Genomic DNA, 26,202 nt, shown 5'->3' on the forward strand with positions numbered 1-26,202 from the left:
GCGCGATAAACTACAGCTCCCAGAGAGCACTGCGCGGGGGGCGGGATCAGAGCACCCTGCTGGCGGAAGGGGCGGGGCCTGGGTGAGGACGCGAGTCGGGGTTGGCTGAGGCGGGAGGGTGGCGGGCGGGGATTGGCTGGGGCGGGGCCAGCGGCGGAAGCGGCGGCGGCGGGGTGGGGCGCGCGGGCAGGCCGGCATGGAGCCCGCCGAGGGCCCGGGGGCGCTGGGCTTCCATGGCGACGAGGAGATCATCGAGGTGGTGGAGCTGGGCCCGCCCGGGCCGGGTGAGACGGGGCGCCCCGCGCCGCGCACTAGGCAGGGCCTGCGGGGGCTCCGGCCTCCCGCCGGGGCACCGGGCCCGCCCCGGCCCCGCCCCAGCACCAGGCCCGGCCGCGGGTCCCGGCCCGTTTTCCCCCGGGGGTGCGGCCTCTCCCCGCGTCGCGCCCCGTTCCTTTGCGGCTCCTCTGCTTCGGGTCTCCTGGCCGCGCCGGCCACGGGATCGCGCATACCTCCCGCTGCCCCGTCCCCGGGGGACCCCGAGGTCCCCCCGTGCCCGTAGCCGCCTGCTCTGGAAGGGCCGAGCCCGGCAAGCGGCGGGCCGCGTCCTGACCTTCGCCCTCTGCAGATGACCTGGCTGACGAGATGGAGGACGTGGACTTTGACGATGAGGGGGCGGAAGAGCCCGACGCTGAGGCTTGGGAGACAGAGGATGACGAGGGGGTGGAGGATGGCATGGAGGCGCAGGACGACAGCGAGGTCACGTTCTCCCTCCACTCGGGTGAGCGGTGAGCACGGGCAGCAGCAGCTGGAGTCCCCCTCGGGGCCTGCTTCCACCCTGGCTTTTTCCAGGGTGACGGGGTGCAGTGGGTCCTTACCAGGCTGCCATCTCTCAGCCATTCCTGTGACAGCCATCACGACTCAGGGCTGCCTTGGGTTGGGATTGTTTCTACTCAGGTAGAGAAGCCCTTTGAGCCTCCTACCATGGCAGCTCGCCCTGAGCTTGGCAGACAGCCTGTGCTGCTCTTTCCCCATGGAAAGAATGGATTCTCACTGGTTTGGGTCAGGAATTCAGCTCACTGACATCCTGTCCAGACCCAGTGCTGTGTGGGGTTTGGATCCCCTGGGAGCATCAGGTGGGGTGTGAGTGGTGTCTGAGCCATGTAGCCTTTCTTTACTCTTCTGTGAAGCTTCTGTTTTCTGCGTGAGCCTCGACCCCAAGACCAACACGTTGGCGGTGACAGGTGGGGAGGATGACAAGGCCTTTGTGTGGCGTGTGAGCGACGGAGAGCTCCTGTTCGAATGCTCAGGTGAGGTGCTCAAGGCTGTCCAAGTGAGTGGCTGTGTCCCCTCTCAGCCATGTCTCTCCAGACACGCTGTTCCCCAGCCGATGCTCAGCTGGAGCTGGGCTCCTGACTGTCCTCCATAGCTTGGTCTGAGCAGTCTCTATCGCCTGATGTCTCTAGGACACAAGGATTCGGTCACATGTGCTGGCTTCAGTCACGATTCTGTGTTTGTGGCCACGGGTGACATGTCTGGGCTTATCAAAGTGTGGCGGGTGGACACCAAGGAAGAAGTGTGGTCCTTCGAGGTGGGGGACTTGGAGGTGAGCGGTGGGACCCCTAGTGCAGTGGGGAGCTGGTGGGCTAGCAGCCGGCACTCAGCTGGGTGGTGGGGAGGGACAGCACCCCCGTGACGCTGCGTGTCCCTCTCTGCCCAGTGGATGGAGTGGCACCCTCAAGCCCATGTCCTTCTGGCGGGCACAGCTGATGGCAACTCCTGGATGTGGAAGATCCCCAGTGGAGACTGCAAAACCTTCCAGGGCCCTGCGTGTCCAGCCACATGTGGCAGGATCCTGCCTGATGGTGAGACCTTGGGGTTGGGAGTGTCACCAACTCTGTGACAGATCCCGCTGCCCCCATCTGCTCTCCTGCTTCTGCCAGTCTGTGCTGAGCAGAAGGTGGAGGGACGAGGGGATCTCTGGCTCTATCCGCTTGGCCCTGTCTCACCCAGGGAAGCGAGCGGTGGTGGGGTACGAGGACGGGACCATGCGCATCTGGGACCTGAAGCAGGGAACCTCGCTGCATGTCCTGAAAGGTAGGGAAGAGGATAATCACCTGGGGTGCTCCCTAGCTGGGCAACCGCCCCTTCCAGTGGGCTCTGACCTCTGTGCAGGTGGCAAGGTGGCACCTTCCGAGGCCAGGGGGTGCTCCTTGCCACTGGAGTGCTGGCAGAGCTGGCCAAGGTGGAGGCTGCAGGGGGCGTGGGTTTCGAGGCCCAGCAGATCTCCGCAGGGAGGACGCATGTAGCTCACGCCTCTCCTGCTCGCCCTCCAGGCCAGGATGGCCACCAGGACCCCTTGACGTGTGTGGCCAGCAACCAGGATGGCAGTTTGATCATGACGGGCTCTGTGGACTGTCACGCCAAGCTGGTCAACTCTGCCACGGGCAAGGTGGGTCCGTGTGGGTGGGGGAAGAGCCAGGATCCCAGGGGGACCGGCCTCCCAAGCCCCTGTCCTGTGCCAGGCCTGTGTCTCTGGGTGGTTCGGGGCTCTGCTGGCCCCGAGCAGCCTGTGGTGGCCACTGGCAACCAGCAGGAGGCGCCCTTGGCCAACACAACGGCTTCCTCCCAGCTACCGGTGAGACCTGTAGCTGGGTGGTCCCGCTGGGCTGGTAGAAGGAAGTTCCCCCCCCTTGTTTACTCCGAGGAGCTGAGGTTTTGGGGTCAGGCCTTAGTGTCCAGGGGGTATAAGGCTCGATTCCGGGTAAGGAAGGGGACCTCGGTGTGTGACTGGGGGTCCCCTTCCCCTCCCCTCGGGGACTAGTCAGCCTCCCTCCCCCCAGGTGGTGTGCGTGTTCAAGATGGAGAGCATGGCCCCCAAGGCCCCTGCCGGCGAGGGTGAGGAGGCAGAGTCCAACTCAGTGGAGTCGCTGGGCTTTTGCAACGTGTGAGTGTGGGGACAGCCCCTCTTCGGTGCTAGATCTTACATGGGTTGTTACAAACGGATCCATTTCCATCCCTCGCACTCGTTCTGCTGCGTTCCTCTTGCCTCCATCCTCCCCAGCTGGCTATTGAGATCCTGGGTCATGTGGGTGTGACACAGAGGACAAGGGACACCAGCTGCTTGATCCTCCCTGCAACAGGTTTCTGGGCTAGCCTGATGGACCACTATCTGGCTGGGATACCCTCCAGACACAGCTGCTGGGGATCTTTCCTACCAGAACGTTGTCTTCTCCCTCACGAACCTCGGGCTGGTTGCTGACTCTCGCTGTCCTGTTGGGTTTCCTGATCGGGGTGTTTCATGGCTCCGGCCATTGGGTTGTCCCTTATCTTCTCAATACGCTGTAGCCCTCAGCAAAGAGTTTGCCTTCAACCTTGATTCTTCACACGCTTCCATCCCTGCTCCCCCCAAGCCTGTGTAATGCCTGTTCACCTCTCTGCAGGATGCCACTGGCCGCTGTGGGCTACCTGGACGGGACGCTGGCTATCTATGACCTCTCCACACAGAGCTTGAGGCATAAGTGCCAACATGAGGTACTGCCCTGCCCCCTATCCCTAGGCCTAGGGGGGTCCTTGGACCCATCCGAGACCTCCCTTGGAGCCCCGGGGCTTTCCTGGGGCCAGTTCCCAATTTGTGCTTCTCCCTCGGCACCCTGGGCTTCCTCAAAGGCAGCCGCAGCTCCTGCACAGAGGATGTGCCCTAGAGCTTGGCCCTGGGGGCTGGCAGCTGTGGGGATGGCAGATGACACTGGGGGGGGGGGTGTGGGGGTGTGGCATGCAGGGGGAGCTGAGACTTGCTGGGGGTCCCCAGTGCTCACCCTGTGGCCTCCCCCTGCCGCAGTCAGGGATCGTGCAGTTGCTGTGGGAGGAGAGCTCGGCCGTGGTGTACACCTGCAGCCTGGATGGGGCTGTGCGGCTCTGGGACGCCCGCTCTGGGAAGATGATCAGCGAGTACCGAGGGCACTCAGCCGAAATCCTTGACTTCGCCGTCAACAAGTGAGGGGGGAAGCCCTACACCCCTTCCCTGCTGGGTGGAGGGAGCAGGGGCAGCAGGGGCCTCCAGCCTCAGAAACTTGAATCATGAGCTGCCTTTCTTTTGGGTGCCCCTGGGGTCTGGTCCCAAGGTAGGGGGACAGACCCAGGTCCAGGTGGAGAGTTGAGGGTCTCAAGGGGGAGCAGAGCAGATCAGAGCTGGGCCAGGGGCATTGGGTGAGGGATGCCCAAAGCCCCCAGCCCCATCTCTGAGCCCTGTCTCCCCCCAGGGATGCCTCCATTGTGGTAACAACCTCTGGCGACCACCAAGCCAAAGTCTTCTGCGTCCAGCGCCCTGATCGCTAGGAGCAGTGCTGAGGGACGGTGTCCTGGCTCTGCCCGCTGGCTCATGTACAGAGGGAGGAGGGAGATGGGTTTCACCACCCTTCTCCAGTGCGTGCTTTGTAATTTTCCAGCCTGCCCTGCTTTGCCCTCACCATCTGGGGGCCCAGCCTGGGGTTTTGTATGAAAATGTCTTTTAATTATATAAATTATTTCACTTAACTGGATGCCATCCACTCTGCTTGGTGGGGGGAAGAGGACCTGGGGAGCTGTGCTCCCTCCCTCCTCAGGCATCTCCCCAACATCCAACCATGGCCTGAGGATCAATGGCAGATGGTTTTATGCTGGTCTGGGTGGAGGCAGCCATCCCCCTCCTAGCCCTCCCTGTTAGGGGGAATGAGAGGGTCCGGTAGGAGGGAGGGGTGCAGATTGCTAACTGAGGGTAGGAGAATCCAGCTCTGTGCAGCCCAGGAGTTCCCTAACACAAGAGGCTGTTCACCCCCACTTCAGCCCCAAGACAGAGATCACCAGAAGTAATTTGCTCTGGGATACAGTAATTATCCCCCTTGTGCCTGTGACTCCAACCACCCCTTCCAGGGCAAGGCCATATGCATTGACAAGCCAAAGCCCCACAGCCCCTTAAGATAGAAAGATCTCCTTTATTAATGAACCCCAACAGTATTTCTTCAGATACAGGAGTTTTGAACTCAAATACTCAGAAGAAAACAAGTTAATATTGCATTATTCTCATAAGAAATACTGCAACTTATTTCCGGTAACATATTGCAAAGCGAAACAGCTTGAAAAGAAAAAAAAAATTAAAAAAGAAAAGAAATTAAGTCAATCAAACTGGAATTAAGGTTTTGTTTCTTGGAACGATCGAGTCCTCGCAAGCACAGCTCGTTTCTGCAGATTACTCCCCAAACTGTCGTACAAACAGACCCCGATTGCTTGAATTCCTTATGAGCCCACAGAGGTGCAACATTAAAAGCTACGATTATCGGGTAGCAAGTGCCCCAACCTTCATCCTCCACGGCAGCCTCAGTGACCCTGGCGTTAACGGGTTGTGAACGTCTTCCCCCTGAAAGGATGCAGAGAGAGGTCAGCACAGCCCCCAGCACTGTTCTGGGGTGCCCCAGGGTGGCTACGGGGCTTTTGGTGGGGCACACGCTTGCACTGAGCTCAAAGCCAGGCACTGCTGGTTCAGAGCTCACAGGCGTTTGTGGGTGCAAAACCACGTCACAGGGCTGTGGGGAGGGGGTGGCTTTCGCAAAGGGGGCGAGCCCACTGCCCCAGAGCAGAACGCACGGGGGACATGTCAGAATGCACAGAAAAAGGACAGCAAGGGGCTCTGGGATCAGCAGAGGGTAAAGGACCTGAGGGAAACATGTTCATGGAACTGCTCTCCACACACTTTGCTCTGGGCTGCTTTACTCACAAGAGGGAGTCAGCCAGCCACCGTGGTGGCCCAGGAGTGCTCCTGGCCCCAGCCATCTGCTGACCAAGGGCAGCCAGGGGCTCTGAGGAGCTGCAGACACACCGGGCAGCAGGAACCTGCTCCAGCACCCACAAACCCCCGGGAAGGACCTGGCCACTCTCTCCCATGAGCTGGAGCTGCCCCCAGAGCCCATCAGCCAGCTTTAATACAACATGGGAAAAGCCCCATGAATACCACCACAGGCTCGGGGAGGGGGACAATGGAGACACCAGGGCTCACAGCGCCATGTACGACCTTCTGTCACAAAGGACCTGCCAGCACAGGGTCTGCCAGAGACCCAGCTCCTGCGAAGGACACACGAGGCAGTAAGCAAGTGTGGTGGAGGGAGCACAGGGGTCCTGGAAGACCAACACACCCTGATCCAGTCTTTCACCTCAAGGCACCTAGGTGAGCACCTCACTATGAAACACCCCTTTTCTCTCTCAGATGGGGTGCCAGCACATCAGGCCCTGGTCTGGTCACCCTCACAGCACCCCAGTCCTCCCCGAACAGGAGTATGCCAAGCTGAGAAGGAGCAAGCTCATGGCTAGCAGAGAAGTCCAGAGAGCCGAGACCCCCTTTGCTACTCACGTGATTGTTTTCATTTCTTTTTTCTCTGCGTCTGGACGGGCACGGTTCAGCACCTTGAGGAAATCCGATGTTTTTGCCCTCATACGTGTGTGAATATAGGCCTGCGTTTCAATAGGACAAAATGGGGACATGTCAAGATCCTGTCTTCATAGCTGAGACTTCAGGACATGGGGTAGGAGCTGTCTTTCCGCTCCTTGTTGGGAAAGCGCCTAGCTAGGCACAGCCACAATGCTGAGGGGACTTCAGGAGGCAACAGTGAAAATTGCTGCCTGAGCCCTGGTCAAAGCCAGGTCTCTGACAGTTACCCTCATTTCTGTTCCCTGGAAGAAAGGAAACCAGATCCAAAAGGGAAAAATCCTTCTTCACTAGTAGGATGGGAAGCATCCAAAGAGCAGGGAGAAGGTGATGATGCATCACTTGCACCACTGCATGACTGGGGAGGGCAACACCAGGGCTGAAGCTACCCTGTATCCCCCAGCCCCGTCCCCTCAGTACCTTCGAGCACTTGATGTGATAGTGCAGGTAGTCCCGGAATGTGTGGATCAGGTTTATGGTGTTGTCTCTGGCAGCAGCATTGGTGTGACGGGGGAACAGCACTGAAAGAAGAGGGTGACATATTAATAACTCCCAAGCACTTGTGATTTTAAACACGGGGCTCAGCAGCACTTTCGCATGTCTCCCGCACCAGCCTGGACACAGCTGTGCACTCGGGAGGACGCAGGCAAGGCCAAGTGCCCAGAGATGACGGCACTGTAGAAAACTGCATGACGCTACTTCAGTGCTTGGGAGGAGAAAACGGAGGAGAGAGCTGGGAGGCAGACAAGGTCGGCCAGGCTGCTTAACTGATTTCAAGATCCAGTCTGCCCTCTGATCTGGAGATCAGTTGTGGACCCCTGCCTGGTAGCTTACCGGCCCTGTGACAGAGCCAGACTTGGTCACGGCAGGGGCCCTGGGGCTCGCTCTTTCCACAGGCTGGTGCTGTGCTAAGCATCCCAGATCCAAGGGCTGAAAGACCTTTTTGTCTGGGTGATGATCTCACCTGGGACTGTCAGATCAGATAACAGGGCAATCTCGTCTCAACAAGAATGAAGTCTCACTCGCTGTCCCAGAGCTGCCCTTAAACAGCCCTCCCATAGCTGACGAGGTTCCCTAACCTCAAGGCACCATTCCCAGCATGGGAGGAGGGCAGTGCTAACTTCACCTTCCCCTGCAGTGTCTGTGCTCCGACTCTGAGCTCCAAACTGCAGAAATGCCAGCTCGAGAGACCCTAATGGCACATCCAACCATGACCCTCAATTTCTCTGGGAGAGACCTTTCCCTCTGAACAGGTCAGGGTTTGGACTCCTCAGCTCAGCCCTCAGCATTGCTGTGCAGGAGGAAGCGATGACTCTGCTGGCCAGCACCTCTGCAGGCAGGGGAAAGTGGCTCATCAGAGATGGAGGTGTTTGGTCCAGAGCAAAGAAGAGCTGGAGAAGAACTTGCTGCCCTGCTCCTGCTCTCTGATTGCCTCTGCTGGTCAAGCACTACACAGGTGCCTGCAGCTGGACAAACTCACTTGAAACCTCCCCACAAGAAACCTCCAGTTTCCACAATATCACAGCAAAGCCTCCCTTCCCTTGCTCCCAGGTGCTGAACTTATTTTGCAGGCAGACACTAAATGGCTCACTGTCCACTTCCACGCCTTCTTGCCCACAGCAGAGCTGAGGTGAGCTGATACAGCAAAGGGACACACCAAAGGAGGCAGACAACACAGAGTCCCTTCAGCCCCACCTGAACACTCAGGGAAGGTGAATTCCTTTTTGTTTTTCATGCAGCAGCAGGAACACAGCACATCCCCAAGCATCCCCAGGCCTGAGCTGCCTGCTTACCAAAGGTGATGTAGCCGATATTGTCGCCAACGGCTGCGTCTGTGTCTTTCAGCTCCAAGGGTGGCTCCCTGTGGCTGAAAAGCACCTGTGGGGCTGTGTGACTGGCCCGGCGACCCTCCTTGAACTCCTGAACAAGACAAAGCGAAGGTGAGTCCCACTGTGACACTCCAGCAACACACTGTGAAAGCAAATAGGGTTTTCCCCACTCCCACAAGGCAACTGAGCAGGTTTCCCAGCTTTCCCTGAATGGGCTGAGTCCATCAGGCCAAACCTCTGGAATACAATCCTTTTTCCCAGCAAAACCAGACCAAAATGCCTGGCTGTCTCAGGTTCACGTGCGGCCCTAGCACAGCCCCTCAGCTGGGGTGGCTTTCAGCGTCACACTTCCTGCCATGGGTGTTTTGTGGAAGGGATACCTCAATCTGAGCAGGCACATGAGACACGACAGCTCCTGCCCAAAAGTCAACACCATCAATGCTTTCAGTGAAAGTGGGCAGCAACCCATCACCCCGAAGGAAAGGAAATTCTCAGAAAGGGCTGTGAGATCTCCATCGCACTTAGCGTAAAGGCTCTGCTGTTTGAGAAAGCATCTCCCCCAGGGAGTTTTTGCCCAGGCATAAAGAAGCATCTATGAGGTTTGAAGCTCATGTGTGAAGCCTGCTCCTCCTAACACTTCTCTACACCTTGAGACCATACTTCCAGGCAGGGAAATCCCTTCTGCCAGGGAACCTCTCTGATAGCAGCATGACCCCCACCTCACATGAAATGAACTGGCTCTGCATACACAGGGCTGGGAAAGTCCAGACGCCATTCTCCTGCCCCAAGGCAAGGCAGCCTCCCCTCTGCCTCACTGAACCCCAGCCCAACCTACACATCACCAGCCACCATTAGCCTCTCCTCCTTTCTGAGCACAGCTCACCCTGAGAAGGGGAGGAGCATCTGTGCCCCTCTCAGAGAAGCAAGACGTTAGTTGGGTTTTCCTTAATGAAATGCTTAGCTTGCACTCTGCCTGTTTATGCCAGAGGGTGAAATCGTTCACACAGCTTCACTGGTTAGTTAATGGTCAGATTTTCTCCATGAGAGCCCAGATGAGCAACCACCATGCCTGACTGGGCTGCGTTATGCAAGAGCAATAGCTGGAGGGAAGGAACCAGTGTGACTCAGAGTGGAAATTCTTGTGGCTGGGCAGGAGCGGGGTTTGTTGTTGTAAAATCCAAGAACTTGGGACATGGAGACTCTGGGACAGACACTGACTTGAAGCTCTGCCACCTCCCCAGGAGCCTCACAAACTCTGTTTTATTCACCTCCCGCCTCTGTTTTAAAAGCTGAATTCCAGGCTGTGGGATATGCTGGTGGGGAAAAACTCAAATCCAGAGCAGATGCCCTGCTTGTAGTTAAAGAACACTGAGAGCAGAGCTGCAAGGTAAGACTCCCATCACAACAGGCCCTGTTCTAATGACCCCCAACACAGGTAAACTGGTATCCAGCAAACTGGGCCAGTAACTTGCTGTCCGTGAGCCTGTCAGCAGCACGGCCTGGCACCCCTGAATGGATGGGCTAAAGCCCCTCTATCCCTGGAACACCCTGCAGGGCCCTGCTCCATGGCCATGCCTGTGCAGGAGGCTCCCCAGGTGCTTCAGCAAACACAAGGTGAGCTAGGTGGGCCAACACCATGGATGAACACACGTACCAGCATGCACTGAGCCTTCCTCAGCTATAAACAAATGTTTCCACCTCCATAGGCTGCACACAGTTGCTAACAGACATGCAAAATGTTTACTATGGGCCTCTGAATGCTTCCTGGCTAAATGGCAGTTGCAAAGGGTAGCCATCATGGCATGTGAGAGCAGCCACACTGAGCTGCTGAGTCCCTCTGCAGCATTTGAACATTAGCAGGAACAAACTTTGAGGTGAAGACAACTCTCAGCACTATCCCAGGCACGGCACATCGTCTCACTCCTCCTTCCTCTACAGCCTCCCCACCAGCTACTCAGCTGGCTGGTGACCCCTACACCACAGCTAGCTGCACTGCAGGGCCTCAGAGTGGACACTGGTATTCATCGTGGTGTTTCTCATCTGTAACACGTAATATATTTGATTGTCCGTATGAACAATTGACAGTAAAGATGCCAGTGCAAGAGCCTGGATTAAAAAAATATACCGTCTATGCCTATTAATGCAGTTCTTCCATCTCAGTGCAGCCTGGAGCCTTGCAAAGGATTTACGTGCATTAAACTGCCCATGAGCTCGCTTCAGCCTAACATCTGCTTGTTTAGCAACACTGCTTCAAGCAAGAAGGCATCTGAATCGAGGACCAGACCCTCTCCCTGTAATTCAGTTTCCATACCTGCATAAACACCTTTCCGATCACCACGTCATCGTCATCCTTAAATACCGTGCTGAACACAACTGTGACACGGTCCTTTTTTGCCTCAACGTACCTGCAGGTGGGCGAGAGAGGAAAAACCAGCTGTGAACGGGAGCTAAGAAGTACAACTGGATGAGAGAGAAACTGCATGACAAGGTCAAGTAGATACAATAACCATTCACAGGCCAACTGCTGAAAATTTCCCCTCCCTCGAGACAGTATTTACAGGGAGCAAAACATTTCTGTTGGGAGTGGCCAGTTCCTCTTCTGCATGCAGCCACAAGTGCTACCACTAACAGAGACTCTTGTGTAACATCCCTGCAGCCCGAGGGATAAGCATTACCCTCACTGGCTATTTCTGACAGCCTAAGACAGGCCCTTATTACCTTGCCAAAGTATGGAGCAGGAGGATTTCCTGACTTTCCACCACAACCTACAGCTACGCGCAGGATCAGAGAGCATACGGACAGCTGTCTGACTCCCTGTGCTGCTTGGTTTGAACACTTACATTGTCTCATCGTCCCTGTAGTGGATGACAGCTCTTTTTTCTCCTTCTTTGCCCTCTTCCTGGAATTTGAAATACTTCTCAAACACTGAAGCAAAGCAGTTGCGCTTCAACATGCCGGCTTGGTGCACGATAGCATCCTTGTCTGCGGGAAGGTTCTCCAGGTCGTACAGCAAAGAGACATTGTAACCTGGGGAGGGACAGCCACTAACCTTAATAATTATGCACGGCCTTAATGAAGCCAGACACATTTTCCAGAAAGAGACACCTACAGTCCCACCTTTGTCTTAAGCCCCCCCAGAAGCCCCAGGTGTGAGTTCTTCCCACTCCAAGCATCACCAGAAGCCACGCCTGACCTTGGTGCGTGGCCATGGCAACGCTCCTGGGGCTCCTTCCTGAGCTCCCAGACACACGTGCTGGCTGAGCTGCTCCCAAGTTTCTGCAGTGAGTAGGAAGAGATGCTGTCACAGGTAACCATGGTTTTCCTGTGTCTCAAAGCGTCTTTGAGAAGAACAAAGACCCCAACTGTGAGGAACAGAGGCTTCCCAGAGGAGGGCTGCATCAAGAATTACAGCTTGTGCTGCAAGCTACTTCAGCCCTGACGTACCCAAGCCACCTTTTAAACTCATTGTACAGAGAGCCCCAGATATCAAGCTCTTGAAGCGCAGCCCTCATTTGAGCATTTCTGAGGCAACTTAAGTAATTTTGGAATCGCATTCACACACACAGAGTGTAAATGTTATCGCAGGGTTACCTGATTCAGGATTTACCAAGTAGTTTCCATAGACTTTCTTCAATACCTAGGAAAGAGATTAAACATTGAGAGCAAGAGCTATCAGAGTTGTTTCTTCCTGCACAGCCCAGGCCATGTTCAGTCTCCATTTAGAAGTATCAAATTACAGCATCTGCCTCCCTCTAGTCTAAGTGAAATTGGACAAATATTAAGTAATCAGCTTCTAGTTTTATTGGCTGCTCCTGCTCTAGGCAGAGCTCCTTGAACCCCACTGACAGGTAATGCACTGCAGGACAGGACTCAAAACTGGAACTTTTTTAAGTTCTTGCTAGTCTTGAACTTGTGCGTGGAAGAGAACCCCTTCCATACACCTCACATCTTCAAAGGAGAACTGTCAGCAGAACTTAACACAACAGATCTGAGGGCTACAACACTTCTTCCCATTCAAAGGCTGATGCAAAGCGTGCCCTATCCCTCTCTTCATGGGAAGGCAAGTTCAGAGCAGGGGTCAGGAGCAACATGGCCGGGTGACCGCCTGTCCTGTCTCAACCTATGGCACAGATGGGGATGGAGAGGAGTCTGCCAGGCAGCTTGGATGCCTCCCAGAAGCAGAGACGCCTACAGCACAGCAAAAACCTTTCTTCAAACATAATCACTGCTGAATTTTACATCAATGGCAATTTTCAACTGAGCCATAGCTCTGTGTCAATGAGGGGGCCGGGAACAGGAGGTATTTCACAGAGAAGAACACAACAACGCTGTGACAGAACTGGCCCTCCTGGGATGACACCCACTACCAGGCAGAGAGGATGCACGGGCTGTCTGCATGCCAAAAGCACCTCTCAGCAGAGAGCCTGCCTGCTTCCCTGCAGTGGCCTAGAAAGATGAACCCCACTTTGTGCTCCTTACAGTGGGGTTTCACCAAAGACGGAGCAGAAACAAGCTCTATCATCTTCAGGGAAGCACAGAAAGCAACAGTTTGCTAACTGGTGATTTAGAAGTGTAATTTCTATTTAATCAGCACTCCCAAGGCAGTCCTGCAGAGATCCCATTTTCCTCTAAAAGCTTGGGAAGCTGCCTTCCACCACCACCGCAGTGGCGGCTGGTGAACAGTGGTGTCAGCCGCTCGCCCACCACAGTGGTTCTCTTGGGATCACACACCGTACTGGTCCTTGCTAAACATGCTGGGAGGGCTCCACCATTTGGGCTGCCTGACTCTTGTTTGCCAGCAGCAGTACCTTCAGCAGCGGGTAGTGCCGCTCCTAGAAAGCTCTGCATACATGAACCAGGAAAGCAGGATACTCAGTCATATTTATTCTGACTTTGGCAGGTCTTGCAGCAAGTCATAGGAATTCACTTTGTATTCAAATCACATGTTTCTCACCAGACTCACAATAAACTCATGGAGCAGTTTCCTTGTTTTCCTCCAAGGACAGACACCCAGGGGCAAAAGCCTGCTGAAGAGCCTTGGGTGAACCCCATTTGCTACCACACGGAGATTTGAAAACTGACTCAGGAACTGAGTCACACTTCCTGCCTCGCCGCCCAACCACAGCTCAGAGAGGCTCCTTCTTTCTACCATAAATGGCCCTCTGAAGCCCCGGCCCATTCAACAGGAACTGAACCTGCTGCTTCACACAGCAGCAGCAAAAAGGGAACCGGTCTGCACACACAGCAGGAGCCCATCACTTGCTCTCAAGTGCGGTTAGAGTCAAAAGAGCAGTGCCATGGGACTCCGGATTTGTCTTGGTGCCTTCCTTCACTCGTGGGCTCAGCACATCAGTCAGGGAAACTACTTCTATATGGTCAGGCCTTTCTCTCATTTGGACTTTCAAAATTAGCAGTGCCTTTTGCCTTTCAGGCTATAGGGCCGTACACGATAACTTCTTATTCATGGGAGAGTGTGAACACACTTTGCCATGTCTTCCAGCAAAGTGGGGCTCTGGGTTGGCACAGGGCTGCTCCTTTGACCAGCATGAGATGAGAGCACAGATGGTTCTCTAAGGGTTAGAGGTTAGATCCATCAACATTGCAAGGACACTGCCCATGCTAACAGTATTTATAGGCTCAAGGCCCAGAGATGCTCACTCACCTCATCAGCACCGTGTTCCTGGAGTTCTTTGTAGAATTTCAGAGAAATACTGACCATCACTTTTGTCTTGTCTCCATTAGGGTTTGAAATATGATAAAGGACTCCATCGAAGTCTATGAAGCAAGCAACAGAAACGTGAGGGAACAGGAACCAGTTTCTATTTCTGAGGAAGGTTTTCCCTACGTGTTCTAGGAACCGCATAAAGCAACACTCTCCCTGCTCCAGCCCTCACACATACACCAAGAAAGAAATCCATAATTAAGAAAAGTGGTAATGTCATGTAAGGAGACCTGTTATCATTCAAAGGCCTGAAGCAGTTTCAATGCCTGTCCATCACAGAAAGCTGTAGTCTAGTGTCATTTAGCACCCCTGGCAAATCTGCTTGTGTTCAATGCACAAGAATACAAACATGCAGAGACAGGAGCCTTCTGGATAGCCAGCACAAAGTGACTGACATGCCCACCAGGCCAGAGCTGCAGCCTGGAGGTGAAAACATCTCTGCCAGCAAAGGCAGCTCAGCCGCTGCCTGCTGAGACAGCTTCCACTTCACTACAGAACAGGTAGGGAGGGCAGGAGGCAGGGAAAGGCAACCCTCCAGCTAGCTAGCAAGCTCCACTTCCCCATGGAGCTCTGCAGCTTACACAGATTCTTGATAAAAGAAGCAAAAAAATCAGTTGCTGAATGAACACTTGAACTTCCTTGGCACTTCTCATCCTGGAGAGCAAACTTCACACAATGAATTCATCTTGCCTGTCACCCTGAGCCAGCTTTCTAACAACCCAAACCAGATGGTGCTAAAGACCTAACAACAAGCAGCATCAGGGGCAGGACTGGAGAACAGGTGAGGTAAAAGGGAAGAGCTACGTAGCACGCACACACCAAACAAAGCGCTGTCACCACTGAACTCGCTGCTGTGGGGAAAGTCCCAGGGAAGGTGGACAGACAGCGAAAACAGTGGGGCAGCCAACAAAGCCCCAGCTCTGAGGATGCTGCAGGGTGTCCACACCATCCGCCCCTGCATGGCTCTCCTCCCCCCTGCAGTAGTGCTGGGTGAATTTGAGCACACCAGGTGTAACTGTGGGCAGACCGAGCCAGCCCTTTTTTCCAGAGAAGCCAAGAAAGCTGTGGAGCTTACCTGCGAACGTCACTTCTACTGCCTCTGGTTTATTTCTAAAAAGCAAAGACAACAAAGGAGGTAAATGAGAACTCAAACAGCAGCTTCCAAGCTGTGAAGGAAAGAGGATTAATCTCCAATGCCTTATTTCTCATAAGCAGCTCTACCTGAAAACCCTTCTATCTCCTGCTGTTCAACTAGCAGATAACCTTCAACAAGAGATCTTAGACTTCTCCCTGCTCTTATAAGCACCAGTTTTACCCCAGATGATATAAAATAGGCTTTGAAGCTGGCAGAGATTGTTATTATTTGTAGTTTATTAATAGATTTTGAGATCACAGATTTACAGTTAGAAATGACTGAGAAAGCTACTAAGGAGTCTCTTTTAACAAGCGCATTCTTTGTACGGAACCGCTACGATACAGGTTTAGGGACTGAGGCTGCAATACCAGTTCATGGAAGGGACTCAAAGTCTGAGCATCCTTTCTGATGCAGTGCCCCCTTCTTCATCAACAGCAGTTCTGCAAACGCGTTCTCTGAACTCGCCCGCAGAGAAGACCCCTTCTCCATGTTCAGGGCTAGGAACAAACCACAGAAGGAAACTTTCCAGATGTGCGTTTCAACCTGTCTCACCACATACCTTCCAAAATACCCCAACACGATGCCAGCTACCTCTGCAGGAAAAACTGTAGATCTGAGTTTGCTGTAACACTTCCCAGAGTGGTCTTTCGGATCCCTGATCAGCAACAAAAGCACCTTGCAAGCCAAAGGCACATCACGTCTTACACTGTGGGTATGGAGATTTAACAGCATCTTAACAAATCCTGTTTGCCAGTTTGTCCAAGATCTGTCGAAGACTAGGATCCCGTGAAAGATCTAATCGCTTCTGAAAAGTGATTTTGTTGGGACTGGCACTGCGTAACTGCTTTGGCAGCTCTGAGAGGACAGGTATTAATAGGTCATTCTCCAACAGGGAGCAATGCAAAGGTACCTCCACAGCTGAGAGCAGGGGTGGAAAATGAGAACAGGATAAAAATGCCAGTCTGCTACTGCTGTTTCACAACGTATCTTCACTTATTTTTCAAAAGCGGCTGATATTAAACAGAGCACAGGCTAATGCTGCTGCTAACAGAAATCTAGCCTCTAAAACAGTTTTTACGTGTCCATCTGAACCAACATACTGAAATAACTACCCAAACTAAAGCCAGCTTATCGAGGGCAGCCTTGTAGTCTCAACTATGCTGCCGCTGCCCAGAGACCAACTTCAACCTTTTTTCCAGAACTTGCTCTGTCCACACACAGGTATGCTGCTGGGTACCGGCTACACCTTGGTACATACACAGAGAAAGGTGGGGGAAGCGATGACTCGGTATCAACTTTCCCTCAGCATACTCTGGAAAGGTTTTAATGATTTTTTTTCTTCCCCAGCACAAAGTACTGCTCTTCCATCAGCTTTTCTGCAGACAGTCTCACTCCTGGAAGCCAGGAATGACCACGATGTGCTCAAACTTCAGTTGGGCAATGCAGGGAGACCAAGGCACTGAACAGCAACGATCCTGCACCATGCACCGGGTCAACAACATTTTACTCGGGTGGAAAGGGAGGAATTAACCCCCGGCCAGAGATCTTAAGCGGAAACAATGAAGTGTCACTACTTCTTGAAAGTTATTAGTTGTGAAAAGCAACAGTCCTTTCTGTCGGAAGGTTGGAGAGGCTCCGTCTTTTGTGCTGCATCGCTGAAGATAAAAACCACGTACTTGAAAGAAGCAGTGCGAGTGCACCCAAGGCAGGTCCTTTAGTTTAAAAGCTGTGCCAACTACCTGCGACCTCTCTCGCTCTCATCTTCCCCTCCCAGATGGGCCTGAGATGGAGGCTCACAGGGCATTGCTGGCTGCATGTTCAACTCAGGTGCTTGGAAAGGGGAGCAATTCCTCAAGCCGCATCCAAGTCACCTCTGCGCAGTGAGGACTGCTCAGAGCGGAGATGAAAGAAAATCCCACTGATCCCACTTGGTCAGTCGATGCAGACGTATTCTTCTTTTAGAGCACCACACTCAGACTTGAGAATCAGTGTAGATGGCAGTATAAATTTTTATAAAAAAAGAAACCTACGTAGGAAGCCTTAAAGATAGCACAGTCAGGCACATGAGAGCTAGGAATATTAAAGAGGACGCATCCTTAAACCTCTGTTCTGTCTTCTCAGAGTTACACCGTTCAAACCCCATTCCCCACGCACACGGAGCTGATGCCTCCCGGAGTCCCAGCTCCCAGCAGAGCCTCCATACCCAGCACCTCCCTGTGAGCCACCCAGGGAAGCAACTGACAGCCAGCACGCTGGAGTGGTTTTGCCAAGGAAGGACAATTCCCTGCTCACTTGCCCAGTACCCCAGGGGATGGCAGGAAGATCACTCACCACATTATTTAAGAAGCAGTGTGAGACTACATAACCAAAGTCAGTTAATGGCTCTGCACGACAGCCTTTGTTCTGCACACAAAAGCTTACAGCTGACACGGCCCCATTTCTGAATGTTTCATCCTGCAAGCATGGATTTCTTAGAGAAGTTGTTTTAACACTGATTTCCCAAGTGATTCGGTTCTTCTACTTGGGGATGGCGAGGAGAGGAGATATTTAAGGAAAAAGCAGGTAACTGGGCAGAACTTTGGGTGCTGCATATTCAACCGCTTCCCGGAACAGCCTCAGTGAAGCGAGCGCTCACGTGAGCCGCATACAGAGCTCCTCACAGACACGCCGGGCCCTGTCATCTACCGCAGGGTGGTTTTTCTACCTCGCCTGGCACACACTTAACTAACCCAGGCCTGGCCCAGCCCAGGGGAGGACAGGGAAGGGTATCAGAAGCGTGGCTGGGAGCGAAGTGAGCTCTCTTAGTTCTTCACAGTTCAGCAGCCTTACAACCCCAAAGTCTAAAGTGCTTCTATTTATTTCTCTGGCTCACCTCACCAAAACTATCCTGGCTACTTAAAACGTTTCTACAACATAAAAATCACCCCTTTTGCTACCCGAATTGTTGTTCCGCCATCAAAAAGTCCCCAGGCAGAAGAGAGAGGAGCTCTTACCTTCAGCCTCCTGCGGCTTCCAGATGAGCAATGGTACCACAGCTCGCACACACACGATCACTTCCCCTCGACCTCCCACCAACCCCAACTTCCACCAACAGAAATAGCAGCAGCAGGGACATGCTGAACACCCTGCGGAGGCACAGCACGTCCTCTCCCCATTTAGTCGTGCCAGCCCATCCTGCTCTCACACAGGTGAGGATGCAGGGGATGCACAGCAGGCCTGGGACTGGGGCTGTGCTGCTGCAGGGTGGGTACCAGTTACTGTCAGATTAGTGGTGTGATCCCAAAGAGCTCTGCCTGGTCTAGCACGCTCCAGTGTCCCCTGCCTCTGTGATGAGATCCATCCACACTCATGGTGAGAATTGGCAGTTCAGCAGCTTGGTGCAGAGTGACTGTAAATCCCAGGCATCCTTTTCGAATTTTACTTTGAAGCGGGGCTCTGGGCAGTTGAGAGCTCGTTTGGGGCTCACTTCCACCCAGATTCAAGTTTCTGAGAACCAGCATAGCCAGGCTTAGTCTTGGAGGATTTCAGACTGTACAGCCCATCCGCTCCCAAGGCGGAGCTGCCAGGACCCCTGCAAGCTCCTTACCCCCACCACTACCTGAACCATAACCTCCTCCAGCAACTTTTCCCTGTTTGCTACCCTCTGCCCCGAATGGACATCAGAACCAGCTCATACCAGGAGTAACTGAAATGGCTCCTCTGCACTAAACACCTAATCCAAGACCAGACCTTTCTGCAAAACCCTGCCTGAACTCAGACGCTAAAATGGCGGCTGTTCCAAGCAGCAACAGCAGTCCATTTTCTGATAACACTTATCAGGTTTGAAGTCAAATCCACACCAAATCCCATCTGCCCTCTGCTTGTAACAATAAAAGACCCTGACAGGTTTTAAGCTTTCTTGCCCACATTCCTCCTATTCATCTCCAAATGGCTCCTACTCTCTGTCTATCTAATACAGAGCCAGCTCCAAATCAGATTTTTCACCCCGGCAGAACATCCATGAAGAGCCACAGTGCCCATGGAGAGACGCCAGCAAGCACTTAAGAGCAACAGCAAATCTTTTTTTCTGACAGCATTTCCTTAATTTTGACTCGGACAAATTCCAAACTTCCCCGCTTCATTCTCAGGCCACGGAGGCTCTTAGCCATATGTTACAACAAATTTAAGAACAGAAGAACGAAGACTGTAATTATACAGAGCCCTCATCTTCTGTATTAAACAGACCTAAATGCAAACTTGGCTGACAACCGTATTGAAGCATCTCCCACATCACAGTTAACGCCTGTACCCAATAAAGGAGGATGGCAATTATTTTAAAAGCTGCAGGCATGCAGATATTCTCATTTCTTGCCCCAGAGGAGAGGGGGAAAAAAAAAAGAAAGGGGGTATATTTCAAAGCTTAAAGCTCTGAGCAGAGCTTTCAGATCACCGGAGTTAACACATAGTTTGGAGAGAGAGAGCCAGATACAGTGACAGACTGCAGGCTCTTGCTACAGACAGGTCACCCCAATAAAAAAATTATGAGCAATGTCTAAAATTATCTGAACAGTTCCTCCACTCCTGGGCCCTGCTCAGCTAACAAAAGCTACTCTGTGTAAGCTGCGGGAGTGTATGAAAGCAAAGGGCTCCCATAGCTCTGGCAGCATACCCACCACAAAGTTGAGGGGGAGTGCTCTGTCAGAGCAATGCCAAGCAGTGTATGGCAGCCCCCACACGAGCTCACTCTCCCCTCTCCGTTAGGTGACCCCTCTGCGCTCGAGCTTCTTCCCTCGCAGCAGGCAGGGCAGTCTGGAGGAGGATGGCTGGTTAGAAGGTGCTGGAATTCTCAGTGGACAAAGCACGGGCCAGTCCTGCAGCACACAGGTACAGGCAGCTCCGCTTCCAGCCAAGCCTTTGCCCTGCGCACCTCCGTTCCAGCTGCGGGCAGGCAGCCTGCAGTTCCCCGCCAGAGTGATCCAGTGCTGCGGCAGGTCTCGGGGAAGAGCCTCATTTTGCACACACCATTCACTGTGTTTCTTTAGTACAACGACCAATACCTACTTTTCTCTGGTGTCAAGCACCGGTGGCTGCAGTGAGACCCATTCTCAGAGGATAATACGGAGCAGGCCCCTCTGGGGCAGCAGAGATGAAAACTGAGGCTGGAGCGATGACAGAACAACCTGCAAAAGCCTAACACTTTGCAGATCCAGGCTGCTCTTCCCTCCTGTTCCCTGCGCTATTGCTCGAAAGCAGAGCACTGCCTAGTTCCAAGCAGAGGTGGTTCAAGGTCCACCATTAATGCAAAGTCACCTTCCCCGGTGGTTGAAGCCAGATGTGCTGTGGCAGACCAGGAGTCGCGCTCAAACACCTATAGCACGCTCGGTCAATGCAGACAGCCAAGGTTCACCACTACAGCTGCCCGTGCCACGCCGAACCCAAGGGTACTGCTTTCTGACAGCGGCAGGGCCCAAGCACTCCTCAGTCAGGCAGATCGAGTTTCAGCAGGTGAGATCGTGCAGGGGAAGATGTGCGGCTCCAGGCTGGGCTTGCGAGGACGCTGAGCCAGCACCTGCCACTGCTCCTGAAGGAGGGAGACCTGATCCCAGCTCCTTGACTGCACCATGGTGAGCAGCCTTTGCACAATGAATGGGATGAGGAAACTCATTTGGGCTAAAAATACCCAGTTTTGCCTATTTAATTTTAACCTAGGTCACTTCCCCAATCCCATTTCCCCTGAAGCCACAGAAATGCCTGTGTCAGCAAGAAGGAGGGGGTGGCAGAGGAACAACCTCTGTTTTCAGTGGGGCCGTTTTGCTCCTCTGAAGCACTGGAGCCACAGATCGCCACAGCCACTCCAGCGGGGAGTTTCTCAGTGGTGTCCAGCAGGACCCAAAGCTCCTCTACCCTCCCAGCTTGACCGACAGCCTCCAGATACTCCTCAGTCTCTCCACGATGAGCTCACTTCGCACATCACATCACAAACACAAAGTTCAAGCTACCTGGTTTCACCCAGCACTCAGCTCTGCAGTTGACGAGCACCAAAGCAACCGCAGATGGGAAATAGCATAAAGCACACGGGTGCAACTTCAGCCCAGCTCTCCAACCAACTCACAGGAACCGCTCTACATCAGGGAAGTTCAAGCTTCAGCTGTTTTCCTATGTAGCTACTAGTCAAGAAGCCCTGCAGATTTGTACCTACTAAAGGCTGTAAAGAAACCAACAATTTAATTTGAGATTCTCTTCCCTTCACCCCCAACCAAGGGGAAAGGCATGCTGTTCCCCAGCTATGCAAATTTGTTTTCTTTTGCACAGTGGGCAAATACGAAGTAACAATTTGAGATAGATGATTAATTTACTGGTGATTTAGGGCAAGCTATGTACGGCTGAAAAACCAAACCCTGTGAATGAAGCCCTGAGCCACTTTCACTGGGGTCAGTTAAATTAGAGCTGGACAAAACTGGATAGCAAATCAGTTTTGGGAGGCGGTTCCTCCCTGTGTGTTAAACAGAATGAGTATTCACCAGACACAGAAGACAATCATCAAAATGTTTTACACTTAAATGGTTTGTGGTTTTTTTTTTTCCTGTCTGTACAGTTAGCAGAGAGAAGCAATGATGAGAAACAAAATCTTCCAACTGGTAGAGCTCATTCCCTCACACTGCATTTCTGTCAGAAATGGGAAAACCTGAGTGTGACTCCAGCTTCCAGGGAACTTCTCAATCCCAAACGAATTAGTCAAAAGCTTATGGAACAGTTTATTCTCTTGACACCTACAAAAGCTCACAAGCTGCCTCATTTCACACACTTTCTCCCAGATACTGACCAGGTATTCCCCCACTGCAGCAGTCTGATGCTTGAAAGTTTCAGCAGCAAATTCCTAATTCAAGTTATTTCAACAGATTCTGGTAGCTTTAGGCCTTTATTTAAAAATGTGATTGGTTTAAAACAAGAAATTACAATGTTCAATAAATTAAAATCAGATGCGTTGAAGTCCATTACCTGTCACCACCTTGATCTAAATACCGTTCAATGTAGCTGTCCAAGGAGGTGAGATTTCCATGTTTTGCCCACAAAAACAAACTAAGTTTGGAATTACCCTATTTACTGGTGGATGCTGCCAAGCGCCAAGGATCTTGTCAAGGGAGGACTCAGACACAGGTTAGGCCCTACATCGAGTGCTGATCTCTGTCTGCAGCCCTGCCAAGGCACCTTCTACACCGGGAACTCCAAAGACAGCTGATGTGACCTCCACACAGAGCGGATTTCGACATATAATATACAGCAATAATGTTACAAACAGTTATTAGCTCCAACTTCTAAATGTGACCTAGTTCTCTATGACAGGGTGAAATATGAAGTGTCTCTCACCTGATGGCCCAGGAAAGCTCTGCAGGAGCCTGCTGAATCATGGCCAGTGTGGCCACGGGAAGCAGAAGGGAGCGACACAGCCCACGTCACAGAACAAGTCTCTGGCAAAGGATTTGGAAACAAGCCCTGCCCTGCCCAACTCCCAGGCTGGTGCTGAAGCCATCGGGCACACCTGGCTCCGAGACAACCACTACAGACAAATCTGTGCATTGCATCTGCCTCACTCTTGGTTTAGAGCAAATAATGCAAACCCAACTCTGTCCGAGTGTCCAGACTCACTCCTCCCAGTCACTGAATCCCTCAAGGCCTGACCTTGTCCCGACTGTCCTGTGTCTGTCCCCTAGACACACCTTGGGAAAACCATCACCAAAATAGTGAAATACAGGAAATTCCCTCCTGCCTTCAGGCTCAGTACCACAGGAGTGACCCCAGAACTGTGGCTGGAGGGAAAAAAATTTCATGTGAATAAACACTGCATAACACCCATACCCTAAAAGACTTGAAACCAAGAGAAAAAAATATACACCTCCCCGCACATCTCAGACCTTTGTCTCCACCCTGCGCTTGCCTGAACAGGAGGGCCCCAGCACAAGCACAGAAGAAAATGCAGAAGTAAATAACTTCCTCTCCTTCAGCAACACACTCAAGGCACATCTAAAGAAAAGAACATGCTGTAGATGAGTAAGAGGCAGAAGCAGAGCACCACCAGCCGCACTACAAATTGATCTAGGAACAATCAGTATGCCAGGCAAGTGTGCTGATGCAGAAGTGAGGAGGCTTCGTTGTACAGTGAAACGGAAACTTCGGGGGCCTGAAGGCTGGTGCAGAGCGAGCAACCCCAGCTCTGGTCACACAGAGTTGGGGTTTCAAGGTGTGTTTAAACCCACAGACTGACACCTCCACATTTACACCAACACAGGCATCCATGCACATTCTTCTCTCTCCAGCAGGAAGAGTGCCTCAGTATGGACTTGTGATGAATGATTGGTTTTGACACACACTGTTAACCTCCGTACATGTAATATTTTCTAATGGATGCAGCAACACCATAGCAGTCATCCGGGAGCTCTCTCTTCCCAGTGCAGTGCCTGTGCTCTGGGGAAACTTGTTGCATTAAACGATCAGGCTCAAGAAGAATAAAAAGCCTGCAAGCAGCTTGGCTATCCCGCCAGGCAGTGCAGCCTGTGAGGTTATTTTATAAAAAAACCAAAACCCACAACCTGAACAAGAAGTCAACTGAGAGGGGAAAGCAGAGGAAATGGCCTCTGTCAAAGTTCTGTACACAAAAGGCTGAGAGCTTCAAAAACCACTGGAGAAAAAGGTGACACAGATAAAGGCACCTGCCTGGGGGTCCCTTCCCAGAGCAGCCTGGGCCCTGCTCTTTGAGGTGCCAGGGCAGGCTCCACCCCAGAGATAACACCACCATGCTTTGCTTCTCAAGGCTTTGTCTCCGTACAAAGGTGCCCGGTGCAGACAGCACAGCAAGCCCACAGGTAGCTCAGCAGCAGTTAAGGGCGTTTATACGAAGGGACTCTCTTCTAAGCTAGGCTGTGCTCAAATAAGCACCTTAACAGCCCTGGTGCAACACTCACAGTAAAATAATCACTGGCTCCCCAGGGACTGAACTGTTCCAGCCAGAGACGCAGGTGCAAATCAGTCCCCCCAAGGCCAGAACACCCAGCAGGCTGGCACCAGGGGCCGTGGCAGACTGATGGGCCTGCACCCCTCCTGCTTGGGAAAGCAGAGGGGGGGAGGCTGGAATATGCTCCCCACCCCCAAAGCAAAAAGCTGAGGCCACGGCTCCACACACAGGCTTCCTGTTCTTCAGCTTCCCCCACACGTTCTGTACTGGCGTTGGCACCACGCTGTGCCCGTTCTGATGAAGGCTGCTTCACGCAAAGCGAACATCCCTGCAAATCCACCTTCCCCCCTTCCCAACTCTCTCCTTGCCCTGGCTTGCTCCTCCAGCTCCACTCCTTCACCCCGCCTCAACACTGCGATCTCCAACACCTTCCCCCCAGCTCCTTCCTCCTCCCCCAGGCCTTCACACTGCCCTAGCACTAACCACCCAGCCAAGCCCTGCTCTCCTCTCCAATTCTGCTGTACGACTTTGCTCCCTCATCCCCAGGCCTTCACTCTGCCCAAGTTCTGATCAACCCCACCGCCCCCAGCTCAGTTACCCCCGCCCAGACCACCCTCGTCCAGCGCCGATCCTCCTCTCAGCCCTTCCACCCCGCCGGCCCCCACCCTGTCCCACCTCTGCCCTCCTCACTCCCCAGACCCCCGTCCTACCCCAGTGCCACCCCTCCATTCTCCAAGCCCGCGTCCTGCCTTGTCACCACCCCTCCCAGCCCAGTCCCTCCATCCCCCGGTCCCCATCCTGCCTCGGCGCTCCCCCCCAGCCCCACTCAGCCCCATCCTACACCGGCACCACCCGCCGGGCCCTTCCCTCTGCCCGGGCGCCTGGCACAGCCCTGCCCCGCCAGCCAACACCCCCTGCCCCTCCCTCAAGTCCGCGGCTCCGGCCCGGCCCGGCCCCGCCGCCCCCGTCCCCGCCCCGGTCAGGCCCGGCCCGGCCCCCCCCCGCCGTCCCTACCCGGCGGCCGCGCCCTCGAACTTGAGCGTGAGGGTCTCCTCGATGATGCGGTTGTTGACCTCGAGCAGGATCATGTCGGTGCCGGGGAGGGGAGCGGCTCTCAGGGCGCCGAGGCCGGAGGGAGCCGAGCCCGCTGCGCGCACCGGGGACCCGCCCGAGCCTGCGCCGCCGCTTCCGCTCTCGCGCCCGCGCGTCACTTCCGGCCGCGGCGGAGCCGGCAGGCGGCGGCGCACGCGCGCCCGGCCCGCCCCCGCCCCCGCGTGACGTCACGGGATGCCCCGCCCACCGGGGCGCGGGCGGGGGCGGGAGGGGGAATGGGGGGGGGGGTGAAAGGAGGGTGCGCCGGGGGTGCCCCTAAATGTGGTGGGGCACGGGCAGAGGAGTACCCTGGAGGGGTGGGGGTGGTCCCCCCAGTTGGGGGCTGGCCCAGGGATATGGGGTGCGCCTGGGGTATGGGGGTCCCCAAAAGTGTGGGGTGCCCCCAGGGATATGGGGTGCGCCTGCAGTAAGAGGGTCCCCCAAAGTGTAGGGCTCCCCCAAGGATATGAGCTGCTCCTGGGGTACAGGAGGTCCCCAAAAGTGTGGGGTGCCCGCAGGGATATAGGGGTGTCCCAGTATGTACTGCCTGTGCCCAAGAGTGTGGGGGTCTGCACAACATTGAATGCTTCAGGGATATGGGGGTGCACACAGGGGTAAAGAGTGTCCTGCAAACTGGATGATTCCAGGGTTACAGTGCTCCAAAAGGGTGGGGTGCCCCCAGGGAGTGGGGACACCCTAGGGGGGCTGTGAGGGTGCCCTGGAGCTGGGGGGCTGCCCAAAACTTTGGAAGTATCCGCAGGGAATAGGAATGTGCTTGGATCCGTGGTGACGCCCCAGGGGTATAATGGTGCCCTACAATTGTACAGGTGCCCCCAGGTAAGAGAGGTCCCCCAAAAGTGTGGAGTACCCCTAAGACTGACAAGCAACTGAAAACTGTGAGGATAGGGGTGTCCCAAAAGTTTGGGGGTGGCCCAAAAGGACAGGGGTGCCCTTGGGTGCAGGTTTCCCCTAAAGGCAATAAGGGTGCTCAGAGGAGTGAGGTTACAGGGGGGCTGGGGGTGTTCCCCGAGTCTGCGGGGC

General features: G+C 53.9%; 2 protein-coding genes across 2 annotated transcripts; one reads left to right on the forward strand and one right to left on the reverse strand.

Annotated features, from left to right (window-relative positions):
* Positions 1–162: 162 nt before the first annotated feature.
* Positions 163–5,160, forward strand: AAMP (angio associated migratory cell protein). The gene is made up of 11 exons (XM_074873482.1): positions 163–284; positions 626–778; positions 1,188–1,307; positions 1,464–1,603; positions 1,718–1,862; positions 2,011–2,094; positions 2,334–2,449; positions 2,841–2,944; positions 3,441–3,531; positions 3,839–3,993; positions 4,260–5,160. The coding sequence occupies exons 1-11, from the start codon at positions 197–199 to the stop codon at positions 4,333–4,335; spliced, it is 1,272 nt and encodes a 423-aa protein (XP_074729583.1). The 5' UTR covers positions 163–196; the 3' UTR covers positions 4,336–5,160.
* On the reverse strand, positions 4,951–25,261 carry ARPC2 (actin related protein 2/3 complex subunit 2). Its single transcript, XM_074873483.1, has 10 exons — positions 25,084–25,261; positions 15,081–15,115; positions 13,946–14,058; positions 11,875–11,920; positions 11,124–11,310; positions 10,595–10,688; positions 8,248–8,374; positions 6,875–6,975; positions 6,380–6,480; positions 4,951–5,392 (listed from the first exon to the last, which is right to left on the reverse strand). Exons 1-10 carry the CDS (start codon positions 25,155–25,157, stop codon positions 5,368–5,370), a joined length of 903 nt encoding a protein of 300 aa, XP_074729584.1. The 5' UTR covers positions 25,158–25,261; the 3' UTR covers positions 4,951–5,367.
* Between the last annotated feature and the right edge of the window lie 941 nt (positions 25,262–26,202).

Source organism: Strix uralensis, chromosome 6 (assembly GCF_047716275.1).
Source record: "Strix uralensis isolate ZFMK-TIS-50842 chromosome 6, bStrUra1, whole genome shotgun sequence".
NCBI classification, from domain to species: domain Eukaryota; kingdom Metazoa; phylum Chordata; class Aves; order Strigiformes; family Strigidae; genus Strix; species Strix uralensis.